Source organism: Hypanus sabinus, chromosome 31 (genome assembly GCF_030144855.1).
Source record: "Hypanus sabinus isolate sHypSab1 chromosome 31, sHypSab1.hap1, whole genome shotgun sequence".
Taxonomy (NCBI): Eukaryota; Metazoa; Chordata; class Chondrichthyes; order Myliobatiformes; family Dasyatidae; genus Hypanus; species Hypanus sabinus.
The window spans coordinates 24,203,649-24,227,793 of NC_082736.1; the positions used below are offsets into that span (position 1 = coordinate 24,203,649).

Consider the following 24,145-nt stretch of genomic DNA (forward strand, 5'->3'; position numbering starts at 1 on the left):
CCTCCATAGGGTCACCACCCCCTGGGGAATGAAATTCCTCCTAGTCTCTGAGGCTGTGCCTTCTGACCCTAGACTCCCCGCTATCCCCACTCCATCTTGGCCTTTCAATGAGATCTCCCTCCTCGCCCCCATCCCGCGGGTACCGGCTCAGGGCGTCAAATGTTCCTCATTCGTTAACCCTTCCGTTTCCAGGATAATTTTGTAAACTCCTTCCCGACCTTCTCCAAATCCCCCCTTAGATATGGCATCTCTCCTGCACCCAGAAGGCCGTTTGGCCCATTGCGTCTGCTCGGGCATTCCGTCATCGCACTCCGCTCTGGCCGCCTGTGACGGGCAGACGTCCCGTTGCGTTCTTTGAGCCCCCCTGTCAGCTGCCGAGCAATCTCCGCTCAAGGCGAGGGATCCTTTGGGGCGGGATTGACGACCCGGGGGCGGGGGTGGGGGGCTGCCACGGGGGAACAGGCGGTGAGGCTCCGTGCGGGCACCGGAAGAAATACCCCCCCCCACCCCGCCCGCCTTGTCAACTTCTCGCCCGTCTCTCCTCACCCCACCCTGTCTATGGGAGGGTCCCCAGTCTGGGCTGGAGTGGCGGCCAACCCCCCCCCCCCCCCGATCCAGAGCGAAGCGGGAGAAGGTGGTACGTCTCGGCCATGGGGATGTCAGGCACGTCCCAGTCTTCGCTAATGACCCATCAAACATTTCCTCTCCCAATCGCCCAATATTCTGGGACACGGTCTCAACTATATCCCAATGTCCCAGGTCCCAGTCTCCCAATAATCTGGGCCACACTCTCGCATATCCCGGGATACCCTCGTCACAGGCCATAGTTTCACCCATATTCTAGGGAATGGTCTCACCTATACCCTGGGATACCATCTCCCAACATCCCGGGCCAGAGTCTCTCACACCCTGGGGCAACATCGCCCATTGATCCGGACCATCGTCTCAAAATGTCCAGGGACACTCCGTATCAATTTGACTCAGTGGCACCTTGTCCAATATCACGGGACACCATCTCCCGGCGTCCTGGGCCACAGTCTCAGACATTCTGGAACAGTCTCCGATGTCCCGGGACACCGTCTCTCAATGGTCCACGCCACAGTCTCACTCACATATCCCAAACTCCCGGGCCACGGTCTCGCCTCTATCCGGGATGCCCTCTCCCAAAGTTCTGAACCGCAGTCCGCCATGTCCGGGGACACGGTCTCCCAATTCAGAACCCGGGACGCCGTTATTCCCACGCGTGGCTCGGCGGTCGGTCAGCTGGAGCCGGCGCCGCTCCGCCGCTTCAGTCTCCGGCGCAGGAGGAGGAGGGCTGCGTCTGGTCCGGGCTGCCGACGCTGCCCGTGCTGGAGCTGCCGTCGCCCAGGTCCCGGGCCCCGCACGGCGCGCCGAGGTCGGAGGATCCGGCCGGGCTGCCGTCGCTGGCGGTCCTGGCCTCGGCGTCCAGCGCCAGGCACAGCTCCTTCAGCTGCAGGTTCTCGGTGACCAGCGCGCCCTGCAGCCGCTCCAGCTCGGCCAGCCTGCCCAGGTAGTCGCTCACGTCCTCGCTCAGCACCCGCACGGCGTGCCTGCCCAGCCCCTGCCACTCCCTGGCCAGCCCCTTCGCCTTGAGCCGGTCGTTGTCGAGGAAGCAGCACAGCTCGCTCAGCTGCCGGTTCTCCTCCTGCAGCCGGCGGTTCACCGCCTTCAGCTCCCGGACCTCCAGCAGGTGCTCCCGCAGCTGCCCGTTCACCTGGCGGATCAGGCGGCCGCGCTGGACCAGCGCCGCGATCTTCTCCTCCTCCGCCCTCCGCAGCCTCAGCACCAGCCGCTCCTTGTCCCAGCTCAGCAACTCCTCCTCGGGGACCTGGGCCACCTCTGCCCCGTCCCCCTCACTCATCCTCGCTTCCTCCAGCTCGTCCCCCGCCTCCCCTTCGACGAGGGCGCGTCTGTCTCCCCGCGGGTTTTAGCGTCTCCTTCCCTCCTCCGCCGAGCCTCTGCCGCCCAGCAGGGCTGCGGATGAGAGTCGCCGGCGTGGACGCTCCGTGCTCCGGCCGGCGCTCACGCCCTGCGGCAGTGCAGACCGGACATCCTTCCTGGCGGGGTCCCGGCGACAAAGCCCCATTCTCCGGAGCACCGCTTCCCGAGGAGCGAGGACATAAACAGGAACCCAACCCGGAGGAGGGCAGGGGACGGGAGGGGGGGGGGGGGGGAGGGAGGTGAGGGTGGCAGCCAATCCGGCACCGCGCTGGCAATAGAATTGCTCCTTCTGGAGCGGAAAATTAAAACAATCATCAGACAGGCAGAGCCCGATGGGGAGGGTTAGGGAGACTCTGATCTCCCCTCCACGGCATGAATGGATCTCGTCTGGGTGTGTGTGTGTGTGTGTGTGTGTGTGTGTGTGTGTGTGTGTGTGTGTGTGTGTGTGAGTGTGTGTGTGTGTGTGTGTGTGTCTGTGTGTGTGTGTGTGTGCGCGCATTTCTCCAGTGCAAGAGTGCATTGTGTGTGTGTGTGACAGTGACGAGACCGACTGCGGCGCGTGTGTGTGGGTGCGTTGTCCACCACAGTTCACGAATGTGTCAGAGAGAGAGAAATGTGTGTGAGAGAGGGATAGGGTGTGTGTGAGAGTACAGCGTCTGCTCTCTGCGTGTGTGTGAGTGGGTGCAGTGTCTGTGTGAGAGAGAGTGAATCTGGTGTGTTCGTGTGTAAGGGCGAGTGTGTCTGTCACGTGAGTGGGCTGGTGCAGAGGTGCGTGTCCGTCTGTCTGTGTGTTTAACGCTGGGGCTCAGTGTGAGTGCGTGTGTGTGAGAGAGAGGCAGACAGACAAACAAACAGGGTGACGGGGAGACAGATGCAGAAATGGAGAGGGGAGAGGGACAGAAACTGAGAGGGAGGGTCAGAGAGGGGTGGGGAGAGGGACAGAAACTGAGAGGGAGGGTCAGAGAGGGGTGGGGAGAGGGACAGAAACTGAGAGGGAGGGTCAGAGAGGGGTGGGGAGAGGGACAAACTGAGAGGGAGAGTCAGAGAGGGGTGGGGAGAGGGACAAACTGAGAGGGAGAGTCAGAGAGGGGTGGGGAGAGGGACAGAAACTGAGAGGGAGGGTCAGAGAGGGGTGGGGAGAGGGACAGAAACTGAGAGGGAGGGTCAGAGAGGGGTGGGAAGAGGGACAGAAACTGAGAGGGAGGGTCAGAGAGGGGTGGGGAGAGAGACAGAGGAAAATGGAGAGGGAGAGACAGAGGGGATGGGGGAGAGTTCGATAGATAAGAGAGAGCGAGGGGAGAGACTGAATGAATGCTGGGAGGACTCTTTTGTCCAGGCTCAGGATTCCAGATCAGCCCGTGACAGGACCGACGGCTGCTGCAGGAGGAGACAAACTGGCACGATTAATCTGCACTGTGACCCAGCACACTGCATCAGATGTGGGTCTGGTGTGTGTGTGTGTGGGGGGGGGGGGGGGGGGGAAGGGTTGATAAATGCTGACTGCAGGACAAGGATTTACATCCTTGCCCGTGTTACATCACTGGAGGTAAAACTCAGGATAAAGTTATTTTCATTAACTACTGCAGCACTCACTCCGCACTGTCCCTCCTACAGCGCAGCTCTCTACTCAACCCCCTGACGGTTCGACACTCCCTCAGTACTGTCCCTCTGACTGTGCAAGCACTCCTCCACTCCCTGACCATAAGACATGGGGGCAGAATTAGGCCATCCGGCCCATCGAGTCTCTTCCTCAGCCCCAGTTCCCGGCCTTCTCCCCGTAACCCTTGATACCCTGTCCAATCAAGGACCGATCAATCTGCCTCAAATACACCCAACGACCCGGCCTCCACAGCTGCAACTGGCAACAAATTCCACAAACCCACCACCCTCCCTCCCGGCTAAAGAAATTTCTCCACATCTCTGTTTTGAAAGGGCGCTCCTCTATCTTGAGGCTGTGCCCTCTCGTCCTAGACTCCCCCACCATGGGAAACATCCTTTCCACATCTACTCTGTCCAGGCCTTTCAACATTCGTAAGGTTTCAATGAGATCCCCCTCATGCTTCTGAAATCCAGTGAGTACAGACCCAGATCCATCAAACGTTCCTCGTCTGATAACCCTTTCATTCCTGAAATCATCCTTGTGAACCTCCTCTGAACCTTCTCCAATGCCGGCACATCTCTTCTTAGATAAAGAGCCCTAAACTGTTCACAATACTCAAGGTGAGGCCTTATAAAGCCTCAGCATCACATCCCTGCTCTTGAATTCTGGACCTCTGGAAATGAATGCTAACATTGCATTTGCCTTCCTCACCACTGACTCAACCTGCAAGTTAACCTCAGGGTGTTCTGCACAAGGACTCCCCAGTCCCTCTGCATCTCAGATCCCTGGATTTTCTCCCTGTTTAGAAAACAGTCCGCACATTTATTTCTGCTACCAAAGTGCACGACAGTGCATTCCCCAACATTGTATTTCATTCGCCACTTTCTTGCCCATTCTCCTGATCTGTCTCAGTCCTTCTGCATCCTACCTGTTTCCTCAACACTATCTGCCCCTCCACCAATCTTCATATAATCTGCAAACTTGGCAACAAAGTAATCTTTTCCATCACCTAAATCATTTATATACAGTATAAAAAGAATTGGTTCCAACACCGACCCCTGTGGAACACCATTAGTCACTGGCAGCCAACCAGAAAAGGATCCTTTTATTCCCACTCGCTGCCTCCTACCAACCAGCCGATGCTCTAACCACACCAGTAGCTTTCCTGTAATACCATGGGTTCTTTACTTGGTAAGCAGCCTCATGTGTGGCACCTTGTCAAAGGCCTGAAAATCCAGATATATAACATCCACTACATCCCCTTTATCTGTCCAACTTGTAATCTCCTCAAAGAATTCCAACAGTTTCACCAAGCAAGCTTTTCCCTGAAGGAAACCATGATGACTTCATCCTATCTGGTCCGGTGTCACCAAGTACTCCATCACCTCATCCTTAACAAATGACTCCAACATCTTGCCAGCCACTGACGTCAGGCTAACTGGTCTATAATTTCCTTTCTGCTGCCTTCCTCCTTTCTTAAAGAGTGGAGTAACATTTGTAATTTTCCAGTCCTCTGGCACCATGCCAGAGCCCAGTATTTTTTGAAAGATTATTTCTAATGCCACCACAATCTCTAATGCTAACTCTTTCAGTACCCTAGAGTGCAGTTCCCCTGGTCTGGTGACTTATGTACCTTTAGGTCTTTCAGCTTTTTGAGCACCATCTCTCTTGTAACGGTAACTGCACCCACTTCTCTTCCTTCACACACTACGTCAGCAGGCATTCTGCTAGTATCCTCTGGAATTACACTGATTGGCCTAATCTCAAATAATAACGAGGCAGGCTACAGAGGGGAAGTCATCGCCCTGACACAACGGTGTCAAGAAAACAAATCTCCCTCAATAAACAAAGGAGCTGGCTGTGGACTAAAGGATGAATGGAGACATCTAACCCCTATTGACATCAATAGATCTGGGGTTGAGAGGGTAAACAGCTTCAAGTTCCTCGGCATCCACATCACCGAGGATCTCACGTGCTCTGTACATACCAGCTGTGTGGTGAAAAAAGCACAACAGCGTCTCTTTCACCACAGAAAGCTGAAGAAGTTTGGCATGAGTCCCCAGATCCTAAGGACTTTCTACAGGGGCACAATTGAGAGCATCCAGACTGGCTGCATCACTGCCCGGTACGGGAACTGTCCCTCCCTCAATCGCAGGGGCATGATTGAGGGCATCCTGACTGACCGCATCACTGCCCGGTACGGGAACTGTACCTCCCTCAATCGCAGGGGCATGATTGAGAGCATCCTGACTGGCTGTATCACTGCCCGGTACGGGAACTGTACCTCCCTCAATTGCAGGACTCTGCAGAGAGTGGTGCGGACAGCCCAGCGCATCTGTAGATGGGAACTTCCCACCATTCAGGGCATTTACAGAGACAGGTGTGTAAAAAGGGCCCGAAGGGTCACTGGGGACCCGAGTCACCCCAACCACAAACTGTTCCAGCTGCTACCATCTGGGAAACGGTACCGCAGCATAAAAGCCAGGACCGACAGGATCTGGGACAGCTTCTTCCACCGGGCCATTGGACCGATTAATTCACGCAGATACAATTGTTTTTCTATGCTATATTGACTGTCCTGTCGTACATACCATTTATTACAAATTACTATAAATTGCACATTGTAATTCAGACGGAGACATGAAGACTTTTACTCCCCATGTACGTGAAGGATGTAATAAATAAAGTAAATTCAATAACTACACACAAGTGAAAAACTGCAGATGCTGGAAACCCAAGCAACATGAAGGGTCTTGGCCCGAGATGTTGACTGTAATTTCTCCAACTTCTGGTGCGCCCCCCCCCCCCCCCCACCATCTTCACCATTCCCCATCCCCTTTTCCCTCTCTCACCTCATCTCCTTGCCTGCCCACCGCCTCCCTCTGGTGCTCCTCCCCCCTTTGCTTTCTTCCATGGCCTTCTGTCCTCTCCTATCTGACTCCTCCTTCTCCAGTCCTGTATCAACTTCCCAGCTCTTTACTTCACCTTCTCCTGGTTCCTACCCTCCCCCTTCCTTCTCAGTCCTGAAGAAGGGTCTCAGCCCGAAATATTGACTGTTTACTCTTTACCATAGATGCTGCCTGACCTGCTGAGCTCCTCCAGCATTTTGGATGAGTTCTATGGCCCTCTCATATCAGATTCCCCCTTCTCCAGCCCTTTATCCCTTTCACCTATCACTACTTCCTCCTCTTCCCCTTCCTTTCCCATCCTTTTCCAGCTCCCAGCTCTTTACTTCATCCCTCCCCTTCCTGGTTTCACCTATCACCTTGTTTCTCTCCCCCCTCCCCCCCACCCACCTTTTAAATCCACTCTACGCTTCTTCTCCAGTCCCGCCGAAGAGTCTTGGCCCGAAATGTCGACCGTCCTCTTTCCCATAGATGCTGAGCTCCTCCAGCATTTTGTGTGCGTTGCTCAGATTTCCAGCATCTGCAGATTTCTTTTTGCTTGTGACTGAAGCCCCATTCCAAGTAGGACCTGCTCTCTAATCCAGGCAGCATCCTGATAAGTGTCCTTCCTTACAGCTTCCACACCCTTCCAATAATGAAGTGTCCAGAACTGAACACAATCCTCCAGGGATTTTGTAGAATCAGAATCAGGTTTAAATATCACCTGCGTGTGTCATGAAATTTGTTAACTTTGTGACAACAGTACAACGCAATACATAATGATAGAGAAAAAACTGTGAATTATAGTAAGTATAATATGGTTAACCGGTTCCAAGGTTGTCAAGCCAAGGAGTGGCAGTGGGAACAAGCTCCCATTACCTAAAAGTGCTTCTCACAGCATGCGCCTCAAATAGCCTCTGACAACTGAGTCCAACCCCTGGTCTTCTCGTCTGGCTTAGCCTCTAAGCCTGGTGGGACAGTTTCTACCGACAGGAGAAGAGGCGAAGGCGGGTCTTGGCGCCTTGAAAGTCGATGAAGCTCGTCAGCCTGGGAAGGTAGTCCATCTAAGAGAGGGAAAACTCTGATTTCAAACCTCCGCTGCTTTCTGGCCATACCCGCTCATGGGAAAAGCTTCGGGAGTGAACCCTGAGGACAAATCCGGAGCTGGAGTCCCTAAGGCAGACCGACATTGCCTTCAACCTCTCTCTGGCAACTCCTGAGACATCACTGTCTAGCTGTATCGACCCGTGCCCTTCCCTTGGACAACATCGGTGGCATGGAGAGGGGAGACTTGCAGCTTGGGCAACTGCCGGTCTCCCATACAACCCCGCCCAGGCCTGCACCCTGGAGAGGACACTCGCCAGATCCAGGCGCAGAACCATGGTTTCGCGAGGCTAATGGATGCCATCCAATATAGTTAAATAAGTAGTACAAATCAGCAGAAATAAAAAACTAGTGAGGTAGTGTTCTTGAGTTCAATGTCCATTTGGAAATCAGATGGCAGAGGGGAAGAACCTGTCTCTGAATCGTTGGCTGTGTGCCTTCAGGCTCACTGATGGTAGCAATGAGAAGTAGCAGAATCAGGTTTAATATCACTGGAACATGTCATGAAATTTGTTAACTTTATGGCAGCGGTACAATGAAATACATGATAAAGATTTTTTTTTTGAGAAAAAACCTGAATTACAGTAAGCAATAACATGTCTGTTAAATAGTTAAGTTAGAATATTGCAAAAAAAAATTAAAAAGTAATGAGGCTGTGGTCTTGGGTACAATATTTATTTTGAAATTGGATGGCAGAGGGGAAGAGGCTGTTTCTGAATGGGTAGGTGTCCTTAACGCCAGACACTGCCTTCCTGAGGCACGGATTCTAGAGGATGTCGGAGGCTGGGACCCACAGTGGAGCTGACTAGTTTCTGCTACTTACTTTGACCTTGTGAAGTAGATTCCCCCGCGCCTCCCATACCAGACGGCGATGCAGCCAGTCAGAATGCTCTCCATGTTGGGACCGGGTTAGATCCTCAGAGATCTTGATACCCAGGAACTTGAAGCTGCTCACTCTCTCCACTTCTGATCCCTCTATGAGGATTGGTTTGTGTTCCCAAGTTGTGTGTCCTGGATGATGGGGATGTCCTTAATGATGGACACCGCCTTTTTGAGGCACCTCTCCTTGAAGACGACTTTGAGGAGTTGTAACACTTGGCTCTTGAACTCAATCCCCCAATGAATGAAGGCCAACACACCATATAGCCTCTTAACCACCCTGTGAATTTCCATGTCAGCTCTGAGGGAACTATGGACCTGGACCCAAAGATCCCTCTGTGTTTCTTCCTCTCTTTCATATCTAGCACCCTACCCTGTCATTTTCCTTTGGGAGCTGATATCTTTCAATGATATCACGCCTCAGCGCTCGTAGTGTTCAGGCGGTGTATTAAGGTAAGAAGGGTATTGGGATCAAAAACTAAAGTACACAGATTTAACAAAGGGTTCAAATGTGAGCTGCAGATTGGGGGTTGATTGAAAACTGGGCAACACCCCCATGACCTGAGATGTCAGCACATGCATGAATGCAATAACACATCCCATTCACCTGCGATGTCTGCATATGCATTGTTACGTACTCGTGACACATGACAGTGGTACCCTTGTCACGTGACTGGGGTTGAAGCTATACTGGACTTAAGGTAATGGTCTTGTGATGGTGGAGTGATGTCATTTTCCCGCCAGTAGAGATCATGTGACAGGTTTTTTGTTACAGGTTATAAAAGGAAGACCCCACCCTGTGAGGAGGAGGGGCAGTTTGTGGCTGGATTTGCCATGTTGACTTCATGCCACTGCGGGATTTAATGTCATGACGCAGTTTAGTTGAAGGACGAAGTTTTTATCTAATGCCTAAAGTTTAAAAGGTCATTGCCAACTGTTTTTGCAACATCACTTTAATAACTGTTTGAGCTGCATCGCTTTAAGAACTGTTTAAGCTGCCGCACAGCAGCTGATTTCCGGTTACGTTAGTGTTTGTTTACTTTGGGGGGGTTTGGTTTCAGTGTTTAATAAACATGTTATTTGTTATATAAACCCTTGCCTAACTCATATATTTATTGTTGCCTGAATACGTAACAGCATGAATGCAATTATACATCCCATTCACCCGCGATGTCAGCACATGCATGAATTCAAGAACACATCCCATTCACCTGCAATGTCTGCATATGCATGAATGCATCTCAGAGACAACAGTGATTAACATTCATTTTAGGTGTGTTGGTGTTTACACCTTATTCATGTTCCATAATCTTTCAATTTCCTCTTTTAATTCAGCATATTTCTGTTGTTTTTCACTTTCTGATTTCTGTAAGTTTTGTGTGTTTGGAATGGCTATATCTATTAGGTAAGTTGTTCTTGCTTGCTTATCCTTATATCCTTATTATTATATCTGACGGTTATTATGGACTGTTCTATCTGTAATAATGGATCAGTCGTAATAAAATTTGTGGTGTTCTGACTCTAAAACTGGATCAGGCTTGTTATTTATAGTAAGGTGTGATTTCATTTATGAGTTTGAATTTTAAAGCAAGATCTTGGTGAATGATCCTTTCCACTTGATTGTGCCCGGTGCAAGTAATCAGTGTTACGAACCCCGTAACTGGGTCACTTACCAGCAAAGATAGAGACATCCGTTGAAGTCTGATGATACTATTTTTAACAGTATTTATTAGTAAAAATACACAAAAATAATATCAATGCAAATATACAGATAATATACGTCCTCAATACTAAATCTAAAAGTGCAGGTATAATAATAATAAGAAATAAGCTCTATCGTTGTCTAGGGGATAATGTATTGTCCGATGGAAATATAAAGTTCACACAGTTCATGCAGGCTGCAGCCGTTGGGGACCGCTGGGTTGCAATGGTTGGAGAGAGAGAGAGATTTGGAGAAAAACGTGCTGGCTTTCCTTTTATGATTTTGATTCGTCAGGAGTCTCATTGTCATGGCCGTTCACTTGTGGCCTCTCCTTTAGCTAAACCGTTCTTCCGTGGTGACCCCACCCTGGCAAGGGAGGACGCACGCGAGCCCCCACCGGCTTTTGCTATAAAACGCTGTCACTGGATTTTCAGCGTTTCTCCTGGTGCGACTAAAGGGGTTGTTCCCCAGACCCCTCTTTTATCCTTACTCACAGGGTCTCAGATGTCAATCAGGTTGGGATGATGCAATCCCTCAACCAGACCACTCTGGTCATTCCCTGAGGGGCTTCAATGAATAGTACAATACTCAATACACAATTCCGTTTCCAAGGGACAATAGCCGTTATCAGTGGTTGCGTTTCGCTGAGGCCAGGACACATTCCAAACCCTGTGTATTATTTTTTTTTAATTTCTCTCTCTCTCTCTCTCTCTCCTCTCTTCTCTCTCTCTCTCTCCCCCCCCCTCATTTCCTGGGTCCCAGACCCGAATTAATAGCGATCTTGCGATTCTCAAAAAGGTGGGGCGACTTTGTACCCTTCGGCCCCTCAGAGTTGCTTCACATTCATAACATCAGATTGAGTTAAACTGCTACGGCAGGGGTGTCAAACTCATTTTAGATCACGGGCCGGATTGAGAATATTGCGACTTCATGCGGGCCGCGGCTTTCCTTGCCTTCATTTTCCCAACCTGCTCTCATGAGTCTCCGTCTCCGCTATACCTAAAACTGTTTCACTTTACCAATTTCGTTTTTTATGAAGCAGATTGCCTAGCAAGCATTCTTATTATGATTGGTATTAACTTACAGACGTAGATTACAAGAAAGTAGGCAACGAGAAAGAAACGATGCTATTTCGGCTAAGATTGTTTTGGGAGCCATACCTTTTCCATCAATAAACCGTTTGGAATCAAGCATTAGCAAACACAAATGTAAACCTAACGCAGGGGTGTCAAACTCAAATACACAGTGGGCCAAAATTTAAAAATCGGTACAAGTTGAGGGCCCGACTGGTTCAGAGTTTATTGCAAAACTTACTGAAATGAATTTATTACACATATTAACCTGGAACTAACAAAGCTTAGGTTATTGCCTATAAAAACAACATTGAACGTTAAATAAATAAAAAAATCAGTTGCATTTATTTCTTATGGCTTTATCTGCAGTTTTTCCGGAGTAATTTCTAATGAAAACATTTTTCCACAGGCCAACACTCTGTGATTCACACTAGTCTAAGCCAGATACTTGGCATCTCATCTTGGATGCAAGTTTATCAATGTTTGGAGTCAGGCTCTGAGCTGAGGAAATCCTCAGAACTGAGTGAAGGTGTTCATCAGAAAGACGACTCCTGTGTGATGTTCTGTTTATCTTCATCAAAGAGAACAGTTGTTCACACAGATATGTGCTGCCAAACATAGAGAGCATTTGAGCAGCTTGGGTACGCAGCTGGGGCATTGTGTCGGGAATGAAACGTAGAAACTGTGCAGCGCCCACCGAGTCATACTTTACCTTGAGTGTGTCACTACATTGGAGTTCAATCAGCTCCATTTGTTTGTTGGTTGGTGCGCTTTCCACGTCAGCTGCAAATGGATTACTGAGCAGTTCAAACCTGCTTTTTTGGGCTTCAAAGTCGGCACATCGCCGTGTGAAGTCAGCACCAAGTATGCTAAGTTTTTCACCAAACCTTGCACGTGGGAACACTGCGGTAGAAACCTGCTCTTTCATAGTTTGGCAACACGGAAAATGGCTCAAGTTTTCTTGCAGCATCTGCGTCTCCCACAGGCGCAGCTTGGTTTTAAAAGCCCTCACTGCAGCGTACATGTCTGTGACCACACGACCCCAACCCTGAAGCTGCAGGTTGAGCGCATTGAGATGGCTCATGATGTCACACAGAAACGCCATTTCACAAAGCAACTTTTTATCCCGGAGCTCTGTTGTGTCTTTCCCTTTGCTTTCCATGAACTGACAGATCTCCTCACGCAACTCGAAACATCTTTTCAGCACTTTTCCTTGGCTTAACCATCGCACCTCTGTGTGATAGGGCAAATCATTATATTCTGAACCCAACTCCTCCAGAAACGACTTGAACTCGCGGTGATTTAAACCTTTGGCTCTTATGAAGTTAACTGCTCGTGTTATGGTGCTCATTATATGTTCCATTTTCAAGGCTTTGCCACACAACGATTCCTGGTGTATGATGCTGTGATAAGCTGTCAGCTCACCTGCGCCGTTTTCCTCCCGCATCTTCTCCCGGATCCTGCCCACCAATCCACTCTTTTGACCGCACATCGCGGGCTTCTGTTTCTTGTCCAGATGCTTGTATCTGTCGTGGTGTTTCGTTTCATAGTGTCGTCTTAGGTTATATTCTTTAATTACAGCCACACCGTCTCCGCACACAAGACAAACAGGTTTGCCCTTTATATCTGCGAACATATACTCTGCCTCTCACCTGCCTTGAAAACCCCTGTTTTCAAAGTCCACCTTTCGTTCAGCCATTTTTGGGGTGAGGGATAGCTGAAAGTTGGCCACATGTGACTAGCGCCATAAGGATGCTGATGAGAGAGTAAGGCAAGTGCAAGCAATGCACTGGCAGTGCATTGTGGGATTTGTAGTATTAGTGGTGCATGCAATATAGCGGCGGGCCAGCTCTAATAGAAAAAAAATTATTCATTAATGATATTCAGGAAATAAACCAGGGAAACCGAATAAACTCTAAAAACCCTGAAAATCTGGTACCTGAATAAACTCGGCATTAGCCATATCATACGCCATAGGCGCTTCGATTACTGGGGCCAGCTTTAATAGTAATTAGATATTATCCCGCGGGCCAAAGATAATTCCACCGCGGGCCGGATTTGGCCCGCGGGCCTTGAGTTTGACATATATGTGCACATATATTGACATATATGTGACATATATGTGCACATATATGTGTTGGATTGCTTCCATTTTTTCTTGGCATTTTCTGCGTTTATCATCTTGAATTTGTTTGTCTTTTATTATGTAGTTTTGATTTTTTGTGTGTGTGTGTTAACCACCCGGTCACAAGAAACCCTTCTGTTTCTGGGAGGAGGTCTCTAACTCTGAGCCAGGCGTTCCACGCTTCCTTGTTGACAACTACTCTGCTCAGATCGTGGGGCTGTCTTCCACGGAGGGTCCTGCTCTTTCAATTGGTTAATTTTTTTTTCCCTCAGTAATGGTAATTTCTTCGTTTTTTTTCTGGGTTGTGCTCTCATTTAGGTTCAGGGGCGTATAGTTCTTTTCAGAATTGCATACACTTGCACGGAGTGCTGAATCCCGTTTTCGTTGATTAAAGTATATCCTTTCAAGTTTTATTCGACTGTTGTGTAGACAGTTAATATTTAGTTTTTCTCAGCTCAAACAGGTAAAACTGTTGTGTAGACAGTTATTAATACTTCTACTTTTTTCCTTTCTTTTCGTATTTGCACAGCTTGTTGTCTTTTGCACACTGGTTCTCCACCCTGCCGGTGCAGTGTTTCATTGATATAATATGGTTATTGGATTTTTTTGAATATACCCGCAAGAAAATGAATTTCAGGGTTGTATATGGTTATATTTCATGGTGACGTATATGTACTTTAAACTTCAGGGAATTTGCAGCTCATAATCTAAATATTATTTGTTTACTTTTTAAATTAATTGCACGATTTGTCCTCTTTCGAAAGAAAACGAATCTCATATGTACAGCATACACATTTTGATAATAAATTTACTTTGAACACTTTGAACCCTGCATGATGGTTGGTCGAGCCTGCAACTCACTGTCCACCACTCTGTTCTCAGTTTAAGCTTCCCTTCAAGCATTTGGTTCTTGAACCAACCGACATGACCTCACTTGCCCGAGTTTAGTCATGTTGCTGACAATATCGCTGACAGTATTTCACCTGGTGACGAGAGGGCGTACAGGAGCGAGACATACCAGCTGGCTGAGTGGTGCCGCAGCATCAAACTTGCACTCAACGTCAGTAAGGCCAAAAAGCCGAGCGTCGACTTCGGGAAGGGTAAGACGAGGAAACATGAACCAATACTCATGGAGGGATCAGAAGTGGGAAGAGTGAGTAATGTCAAGCCCCTGGGTGGCAATATCTCTGAGGATCGATCCAGTGCCCAGTATCGATACAGCTACAAAGAAGGCACGACTACAGCTATGCTTCATTAGGATTTTAAGGAGATTTGGTTTGTCACCCAAGACAGTGGCAAATTTCTACAGACCTATGTATAGAGCAGACTAACTGGCTGCATCATCTGGTATGGGGGAGGAACTATTGCATAGGATTGAAGTAAAGTGCAGAAATTGTAAACTCGGCTCCATCATGGGCATTAGTGTCTGTAGTATCCAGGACATCTGCAAGGAGCGATGCCTCAGAAAGGTGACATCCATCATTAAGGACCCCACCACCCAGGTCACACCTTGTTCTCATCGCTACCATCAGGGAGGAGGTACAGAAGCCTGAAGGCACACACTCAGCGATTCAGGAACAGATTCTTCCCTTCTGCCATTCAATTTCTGAATAGACATTGAACCCATGAACACTGCCTCACTGCTTTTTTGTTATTTCTGTTGTTTTGCACTACTTATTTAGTTTTTTTCTCTATTATTCTGTATTGCGTTGTACTGCTGTTGCTAAGTCAACATATTTCACAACATACGCCAGTGATATTAAACCTGATTGGTTCTGATCACTTTGAGCTAGAATGGACTTTTTTTTTGGTTCCAATTGTGTTTGTTTTTGTAAAATTTGTGTCTTTCTTGGGAATACCGCTGATTTGATGCAATGCTCCAGTGAGGCCTGTTCGTGTGTCCTTGTGCATATGACAATGGATTTGACTTTGCACGTTTAATGGGCACCTGGACAACTTGTGGGCGAACAGACATACAACAATGCAGATCATTTTTCCCCCTTCATACCTACTCTTGGTCCACTTCTTACCTCAGTGTCGCCTTCCCGCAATAATCTCGAGATATCCCTAAATTATTGGTCTTTGACCTCCTGAGCTGGAGATGAGATTTGCGTTGACCGTTCCCGGCAGGCACCAACGTGACGGGCCGAGCGGCCTCTCTCTCAGGTTGCGCCAAAGTGCGCAGGTGAGACCTCACCTGAAGTCTCCTGGCCACTGATTGGTCTGAGTCGCGGTCGTTGCTAGGAGACGGCACCACTGGCCCCGCCCTCTCCCCCCCCCCCCCAACAACACGCTCTCCCTCGCCGCCCTCTCCGGTGGTTTAAAAAAAACCCTCGCGGCTCTCCCGTGACGCGCGGCAGAGGCCGCTCGCCATTGGTCGCCTTCCCCGTCCACTTGCCGCCCGCCGAAGAGGGTCGGCGTCTGATTGGACGGGCTGCTCTGACCCGGCAGTGTTTGGGCGACGCCTCGCTCGGGTTTGGAGGAGCATTTGGATCGGGTCAGGGGAAAGTAACCATAGCAACGGGAGCGGGGGTGAAGGGTAGTTGCCTCTGTACCGGGTGTCGTTAGTTGGGGTAACTATCATCTAACAGGGCGGGAGGTGTTTAATTGCCTTGTGTAACACATCTATAGAGCTAATTACTATAGCACAGGCGAGAAGGGATGATTAACCCTGGCCAGCGCAGAGGGATAATTATTGAAATAGTATAACAACGGGGATTCAAAGTGGCAGGGATAATTATCAGAGCAAAGGGGTAATTTTCCCAGTAACAGGAGTTATTAGAGGAGAAGAGGGTTAGTTATTACTACTAGCAAGGGTAGTAACCACAGGAAGTGGGGGTAATTGTTGGTATAACAAGGATTATTTGTCAAATTGGGAGTAATTCCCCTTCAAGAGCACACTAGCACAGTGTGTGGGGGTTAATAAGATGTATTAGGACCAAGGGTTGGTAACAGAAGTGATTACCTTAACCATAGTGGTTAATTACAGTAAAAACAGCTGCAATTGCCCCAATAGCAGTGGTAATTGATATATTAGGGAGATCTGGGGGTAGTTACTGTAAGAACAAGGTTGATAGAGGGTATTTCAACAGTGTTGTGGGGTAGTTATCCAGAGGGAAGGGGTGTTGATGATAGAGGAGGTTTGGGGCACCCCTCCTAAGTTCTTCACTCACGGGTGACTCGAGGGGCGGAGAGGAGCCTCGGACTGTGTCGCTGCCAGTCTCACTGAGAGGCGCAGGCTCAGCACCATGGCAGTCGAACTGGATGTGTTTGTGGGCAACACCACTCTGATCGACAAGGATGTCTATCAGCTCTGGCTCGATGGATACTCAGGTAAGGTGCTGAGAGGGGGTGAGGGCTGCCTTCTTGACGGGCTCTAGCCCTGAGTTTAGGAATAGGAGGAGATTATTCGCTCCTCGAGCTGTCGGGGGCATTGAGTGCATTGTTTATTTGATATGTGCCTTGTTGTGTGACCTGGTCATTCCTTGACTTGCAGGTTCAGTCGATAGTGAGGAAGGCAAATGCCATGTTAGCATTCATTTCAAGAGATCTAGAATACAAGAGCAGGGATGTGATGCTGGGGCTTTATAAGGCCTCACCTTGAGTATCGTGAATACTCATCTTAGAAAAGATGTGCTGGCATTGGAGAGGGTTCTGAGGAGGTTCACAAGGATGATTCCAGGACTGAAAGGGTTATCAGACGAGGAATGTTTGATGGCTCTGGGTCTGTACTCGCTGGAATTCAGAAGCATGAGGGGGGGGGATCTCATTGAAACCTTTTGAACGTTGAAAGGCCCGGACAGAGTGGATGTGGAGAGGATGTTTCCCATGGTGGGGGAGTCTAGGACAAGAGGGCACAGCCTCAGGATCGAGGGGCGCCCTTTCAGATCAGAGATGTGGAGAAGTTTGTTTGGCCAAATGGTGGTGAATTTGTTGCCAGGTGCAGCTGTGGAGGCCGGGTCGTTGGGAGTATTTGAGGCAGATTGATCGGTCCTTGACTGGACGTGGCATCGAAGGTTACGGGAAGAAGGCCGGGGACTGGGGTTGAGGAGGAGATGGATAAAAGGATCAGCCACGATTGAATGGTGGCGGAGATTTGATGGGCCAGACGACCCAATCCTGTTCCTATGTCTTATGGTCTCATGGAGATTGTTGTTGGCAAATTTTTCCACAGGAAGTAGTTAGCCATTGTGTTCTTCTGGGACAGTATGACCCCACCCACTTGTGATCAATACCCTTCAGAAATTGTCTGCCTGGGGGTCAGTGGTCGCATAAAAGAGACTTGTGATCTGCACCGGCTCCTGTAGCTTCACATGACCCTGATTTTGGAGGGGGGGGGGGAGGCAAAGCAGGTGCTACACCTTGCTCAAGGGTGACCCGCAGGCTAGCGGAGGGAAGGAGTGCCTCACACCTCCCCTGGTAGAGACGTATTCCCCCCCCCCCCCCGCCACCCAGTTTAATCTATTGCTCTGTTCTTCAGGTCATCTTTTGGAGGAAGATGAGGCAGGAATTGGAAGAGCGTGATTGTGGGATGATTGAAATCGGGTGGATAGTAAAGACTTTCTCTCCTTTGCTGAGCTGCCTAAACGTAGGGGGTGAAGTCATAGAGTTATCAGGCGTGGAAGCAAACCCTTTGGCCCAGCTTGTTCAAGGAGACCAAAATATTCATACGATTTGGGCGCAGGATTAGGCCATTCGGCCCATCGAGTCTGCTCCACCATTTCATCAAAGTTGATCCATTTTCCATCTCAGCCCACAATCTCCTGCCTTGTTACCATCATCCCTTCATGCCCTGATCAATCAAGAATCTACCAACCTCTGCCTTAAATATACTTAAAAGACTTGGTATCTTTTACACCAAGAATTCCACAGATTCACCACCCTCTGGCTAAAGAAATTCCTCCTCATCTCCGTTCTAAATGGACATCCCTCGATTCTGAGGTTGTGTTCTCTGGTCCTCCTCTCTCCCACTATAGGAAATATCCTCTCCACATTCACTTTAATCTAGGCCTTTCAATATTTGATAGGTTTCAATGAGATACCCCCTCATTCTTCTGAATTCCAGCGTGTACCGGCCCAGAGCCATCAGATGCACCTGAGCACGTTCCATTATTGAATTAACTTGACTTTATCACTGGCATATACATGAGGAGTAAAAATCTTTACATTACGTCTCTGTCGAAATGTGCAACTTATAGTAATTTATAATAAATATTATGTACACCAGGATAGTCAATATAACATAGAAATACGATTGTATCAGCATGAATTAATCAGTCTGATGGCGTGGTGGAAGAAGCTGACCCGGAGCCTGTTGGTCCTGGCTTTTATGCTGCGGGACCGTTTCCCGGATGGTAGCAGCTGGAACGGTTTGTGGTCGGGGTGACTCGGGTCCCCAGTGATCCTTCGGGCCCTTTTTACACACCTGTCTTTGTAAATGTCCTGAATAGCGGGAAGTTCCCATCTACAGATGGGCTGTCTGCACCCCTCTCTGCAGTAGTGGTCGCCAACCCGTCGATCACGATCGACTAGTCGATCTTTGAGTCTCTCCCAGTAGATCTCGAGAGAAAAAAAGAAAAGTAAATACACAAATGCTGTTGAGAGATTGTTTCCGGGTTGCGGGGTTTTAGTTCTGTTCTTTCTGCCCGGTGCGCATGCGTGCAGCTCCCCCGTCACACACTACACAGTGTACGTCAGCGGTCCCCAGCCACCGGGCCGCGAGGAAACGATACGAGTCAGCTGCACCTTTCCTCATTCCCTGTCACGCCCACTGTTGAACCTGAATGCATGTGAAGTCATTACCCAAGTGCGCCAGGGATCACTGGTTGGCCTCGGGTAACCTGCCAGTGGGAAGTGCCGTTGATACTGGCCTGGAGCGCGGACAGATGGGCACCGCCTCTGAACCTGTTTACCACACCAAATGTTCATGGGGAACCGGGTGCCAAAATATTCGCAGAGGACCTAATTCGGGCTCAGGGTTCTGTAAGTAACAGAGCTGCTTCCTTTCTACGATCTACTGAGCAAACTTTTGTTGGCCGAAAGATCCTACTGGGGGGGGGGGGGGGGGCGCCCTGTCGCACTCCTCGTTCGGTCAGTCGCTCTCTACAGACTGCGACCGCCGTGGCCCTAGCACGGGGACTTCTGGCCCTGACCTTGTCCTCTCAGCCCACTCACAACCAGCTGCACCTGGCCAAGGTGTCTGGCGGCGGGCGGGCGAGCAGGAGGCTGTCTAATGAGGCAATGATGCCCTCAAAACTGCTTCGGTACCCTGAGTCCAAGCAGCCTGCACTTAAAGACAAACCCGCTGAGTTTATTCGTTGGAAAAAAAACACGAGCAAGCGGGACAGCAGCTGAGAGCCGAGAGCCGCAAAAACTAAATTGCGGAATAGACTGGACATAAGGAATCTGCTTCGAGTATATCGCTGTATTCTGGTCGTGTTTAACACCTCCCCTCCTTCCCTTCCTCCTGCCGGCCGGTCCGCAAGAATATTGTTAATATTAAACCAGTCCGCAGTGCAAAAAAAGGGTGGTGACCCCTGGTGTTCATACATCATTTCTACTTCCGGGTTGCAGGGTCATACTTCCGGTCTTTTCTGCCCCGGTGCACATGCGTGTAACAAATAGATTTGGAGTTGATCTTGCCTTTCACTAAGGCTGAGGTAGGGAATCTTGGGCTTAAAAAGGTCGGTGACCACTCTCTGCAGAGCCCTGCGATTGGGGGAAGTACAGTTCCCATCCCAGGCAGTGATGCAGCCAGTCAGGATGCTCTCAATTGTGCCCCTGTAGAAAGTTCTTGGGATTTGGGTGCCAATGCCAAACTGCAACCTTCTGAAGTGAAAGAGGTGCTGTTGTGTACACAGCCGGTGTGTACAGACCACGTAAGATCCTCGGTGATGTGGATGCCGAGGAACTTGAAGCTGTTCACCCTCTCAACCCCAGATCCATTGATGTCAATAGGGGTTAGCCCATCTCCATTCCTCCTGTAATCCACAACCAGCTCCTTTGTTTTTGTGACATTGAGGGAGAGGTTGTTTTCTTGACACCACTGTGTCAGGCTGATGACTTCTTCTCTGTAGGCTGCCTCATTTTTATTTGAGATTAGGCCAATCAGCGTAGTGTCATCAGCAAATTTAATTAGCAGATTGAAGCTAATTTGGCCTGTTGCCCTCTAAGGCTTTTCTATCCATGTACATCTCCAAATGTGTTTAGCATATTGCAATCGTACCCATTCGTACCACGTCCTCTGGCAGGCAGTTTGTTCCACATACCCACCACCAATTGCATAAAAGTTTGCCTCGCAAGTTCCTCTTAACTCTTTCTCCTCTCACCTTAAAGGGCAAAGTTCAAAGTAAATTTTATTATCAAAGTACCTACATTTCACCATGTACAACCCTGAGATTCATTTTCTTGTGGGCATATTCAATAAGTCTTTTGGCTAGCAACTATAACAGGATCAATGAAAGATCAGAGTGCAGAAGACAATGCTATTGCAAATGTAAATAAATAGCAATAAATAATGAGAACACGAGATAAAGAGTTCTTAAAGTGAGATAATTGGTTGTGGGAGCATCTCAATGGATGGGCAAGTGAGTGAAGTTATCCCATTTTGTTCAGGAGCCTGGTGGTTGAGGGGTGGTAACTGTTCCTGAACCTGGTGGTGCAAGTCCTGAGGCTCTTGTACCTTCTACCTGATGGCAGCAGCGAGAAGAGAGCACGGCCTGGGCGGTGGGGGTCTCTGGAGAAGAGAGCACGGCCTGGGTGGTGGGGGTGTCTGGAGAAGAGAGCACGGCCTGGGCGGTGGGGATCTCTGGAGAAGAGAGCACGGCCTGGGCGGTGGGGGTCTCTGGAGAAGAGAGCACGGCCTGGGTGGTGGGGGTGTCTGGAGAAGGGAGCACGGCCTGGGTGGTGGGGTCTCTGGAGAAGAGAGCACGGCCTGGGCGGTGGGGGTCTCTGGTGAAGGGAGCACGGCCTGGGTGGTGGGGGTCTCTGGAGAAGAGAGCACGGCCTGGGTGGTGGGGGTCTCTGGAGAAGGGAGCATGGCCTGGGTGGTGGGGACCTCTGGAGAAGGGAGCATGGCCTGGACGGTGGAGATCTCTGGAGAAGGGAGCACGGCCTGGGTGGTGGGGGTCTCTGGAGAAGGGAGCACGGCCTGGGTGGTGGGGGTCTCTGGAGAAGGGAGCACGGCCTGGACGGTGGAGATCTCTGGAGAAGGGAGCACAGCCTGAGTGGTGGGGGTCTCTGGAGAAGGGAGCACGGCCTGGGTGGTGGGGGTCTCTGGAGAAGGGAGCACGGCCTGGGCGGTGGGGGTCTCTGGAGAAGGGAGCACGGCCTGGGTGGTGGGGACCTCTGGAGAAGGGAGCACGGCCTGGGCGGTGGGGGTCTCTGGAGAAGGGAGCACGGCCTGGGTGGTGGGGGTCTCAGGAGAAGAGAGCACGGCCTGGGTGGTGGGGGTCTCTGGAGAAGGGAGCACGGCCTGGGTGGTGGGGGTCTCTGGAGAAGGGAGCACGGCCTGGGTGGTGGGGGTCTCTGGAGAAGGGAGCACAGCCTGGATGGTGGGGACCTCTGGAGAAGGGAGCACGGCCTGGACGGTGGAGATCTCTGGAGCACGGCCTGGGTGGTGGGGGTCTCTGGAGAAGGGAGCACAGCCTGGGTGGTGGGGGTCTCTGGAGAAGGGAGCACGGCCTGGACGGTGGAGATCTCTGGAGAAGGGAGCACAGCCTGGGTGGTGGGGGTCTCTGGAGAAGGGAGCACGGCCTGGACGGTGGAGATCTCTGGAGCATGGCCTGGGTGGTGGGGGCCTCTGGAGAAGGGAGCACGGCCTGGGTGGTGGGGGTCTCTGATGATGGACGCTGCTTTCCAACGATAGTGTTTCATGTCGATGTGCTCAGTGGTTGGGAGGGCTCCACCTGTGATGAACTGGGCCGTATCCACTACCTTTTGTGAGAATTTCCGTTCAAGGCCTTTGGTGTTTCCAAACAAGGCTGTGATTACACTCCGCTACACATCTGTAGGAGTTTGTTAAAGTTTTAGATGTCATGCCGAATCTCCACAAACTCTTGAGGAAGTAGAGGTGCTGCTGGGCTCTTTGATTTTTGGCTTCCCTACACTATAACTTCTGTGTTGGTAACAGCTTCGTGAATCTCTTCTACACCTTCTCCGGCTTAATGACACGAACATCGAACGATGCTTCCACTGCGGCCTCACCAACAACTCGTACGGTTGCACATTGATGTCCCAACTCCGGTACACGGGGCCCTGACCAATAGAGTTAAACGTTCCAAGCACAGCCTCTTGCGTGCGAGATGGCGTTTCCGTACGGTGCGGCGACCGCTGTGCAAGATCGCGTGCGGTTCTGGTCGCGCAGTGAAAGGGAGACTGGAATGGTTGCCGGAAAGATTCATAAGGACAGGAGTGCTTGAGTTACTGGGATAAGGAGACACCAGATAGGCTGGCTAGACAGTTTTCCCTGGAGCGAAGGAGGCCGAGGGGGTGATCTTGTAGAGGTTTATAAAAACATCAACGGAGTAAATAAGGTGGATGATCATACTCTTTTCCCCAGGGTGGGTAACTCTAAGACCGGAGAACATAAATTTAAGGGAAATGGGGAACATTTAAAGGGGCAAGTCTTTTCACCCAGAGGGTAGTGAGCTGCAGGAGGAAGTGGTGGGGCAGGTACAAATGCAACCTGGTTATCTGCGATGAGAATCCACTTTAATACCATAAGATATAGGAGCAGAATTAGGCCATTCGGCCCAGCGAGTCTGTTCCGCCATTTCACCATGGCTGATCCATTTTCCCTCTCAGCTCCAATCTCCTGCCTTCTCAACATATCCCTTCATGCCCTGGCCAATCATAAATCGATGGAACCTCTGTCTTAAATATTCATAGATATTTGGTCTCCACAGTCGCCTGTGGCAGTGAATTCCACAGATTCACCCCTCTCTGGCATTGTACCTCTCTTGCATATATCGTGAACTTTGTTGTCCTTCGCAGCAGCAGTATACATAATAACAGAAAAATGTGAATTACAGTAAGTAAAAATATTAGATAGTTAAATTAGTGCAAAATAGATATTAAAAAATAGTGAGGTAGTGTTCACGGGTTCAATGTCCATTCAGGAATCAGATGGCAGAGGGGAAGAAGCTGTTCCTGAATTGCTGAGTGTGTGCCTTCAGGCTCCTGTATCTCCTCCCTGATGGCAGAGGGGAAGAAGCTGTTCCTGAATCGTTGAGTGTGTGCCTTCAGGCTCCTGTACCTCCTCCCTTATGGCAGAGGGGAAGAAGCTGTTCCTGAATCGCTGAGTGTGTGTCTTCAGGCTCCTGTACCTCCTCCCTGATGGCAGAGGGGAAGAAGCTGTTCCTGAATCGTTGAGTGTGTGTCTTCAGGCTCCTGTACTGATGGTAACAATGAGAACAAGGCATGACCTGGGTGATTGAAAAGTTTGGGGGATAGTGGCTAAGCACAGAAAGATGGGATTAGCTTGGGTCAGCAGGGATGAGTTGGGCCGAAGGGCCTGTTTCTGTGCTGTATCGGTCTATGGCCTTTGCTATATGCGTTGCTAAACTTTCAGGTTTGCGGTGAGGATTAGTTCAAAGGGGATCTGAGGAATGATTGCTTTTTGATGTGTGCTTTCATTTGTCACACGCACGTTGAGGCACACATTGTTTGCCTCAGTGACCGGCACAGTCCGAGGATGTGCTGGGGGCAGCCCGCAAGTGTTACCACGCTTCTGGCCTCCGGTGTTTGTTGCCCCTTGTGTCTGAGACTTTTTAAAGTGGAAAAATCAGTTGCGCTGGGGCGGCTCCACTCCCTTGA

At 50.0% G+C, this 24,145-nt stretch overlaps 3 protein-coding genes across 4 annotated transcripts in view; 1 reads left to right on the forward strand and 2 right to left on the reverse strand.

Moving 5' to 3' along the window:
- Positions 1-613: 613 nt before the first annotated feature.
- On the reverse strand, positions 614-2,146 carry ccdc85b (coiled-coil domain containing 85B). The gene has a single exon (XM_059955190.1). The coding sequence runs from the start codon at positions 1,880-1,882 to the stop codon at positions 1,289-1,291; it is 594 nt and encodes a 197-aa protein (XP_059811173.1). The 5' UTR covers positions 1,883-2,146; the 3' UTR covers positions 614-1,288.
- Positions 2,147-7,314: 5,168 nt separating this feature from the next.
- LOC132383664 (general transcription factor II-I repeat domain-containing protein 2-like) lies at positions 7,315-15,486 on the reverse strand. 2 transcript variants are annotated; one of them, XR_009508748.1, is made up of 2 exons: positions 15,361-15,486; positions 7,315-7,511 (listed from the first exon to the last, which is right to left on the reverse strand). XR_009508748.1 is itself a non-coding variant. In XM_059954855.1 (2 exons), exon 2 carries the CDS (start codon positions 12,839-12,841, stop codon positions 11,636-11,638), a length of 1,206 nt encoding a protein of 401 aa, XP_059810838.1. In that variant the 5' UTR covers positions 12,842-13,056; positions 15,361-15,468; the 3' UTR covers positions 10,859-11,635. The 2 variants fall into 2 exon arrangements, 1 of the variants encoding a protein (XP_059810838.1); XM_059954855.1 differs by lacking the exon at positions 7,315-7,511 and adding an exon at positions 10,859-13,056 and having other exon boundaries at positions 15,361-15,468.
- A 287-nt stretch (positions 15,487-15,773) lies between these two features.
- fibpa (fibroblast growth factor (acidic) intracellular binding protein a) overlaps positions 15,774-24,145 on the forward strand; it is an 87,782-nt gene continuing 79,410 nt past the window's right edge. Inside the window, exon 1 of the mRNA XM_059955197.1 lies at positions 15,774-16,663. Coding sequence (XP_059811180.1) covers positions 16,579-16,663 — 85 coding nt within the window. The 5' untranslated portion in view covers positions 15,774-16,578. The remainder of the gene's footprint in view (positions 16,664-24,145) is intronic.

Excerpts from the sequence above, each read along its gene's own strand:
- LOC132383664 (XM_059954855.1), bottom strand. The coding sequence starts at position 12,841 with ATGTTCGCAGATATAAAGGGCAAACCTGTTTGTCTTGTGTGCGGAGAC.
- ccdc85b (XM_059955190.1), bottom strand. The coding sequence starts at position 1,882 with ATGAGTGAGGGGGACGGGGCAGAGGTGGCCCAGGTCCCCGAGGAGGAG.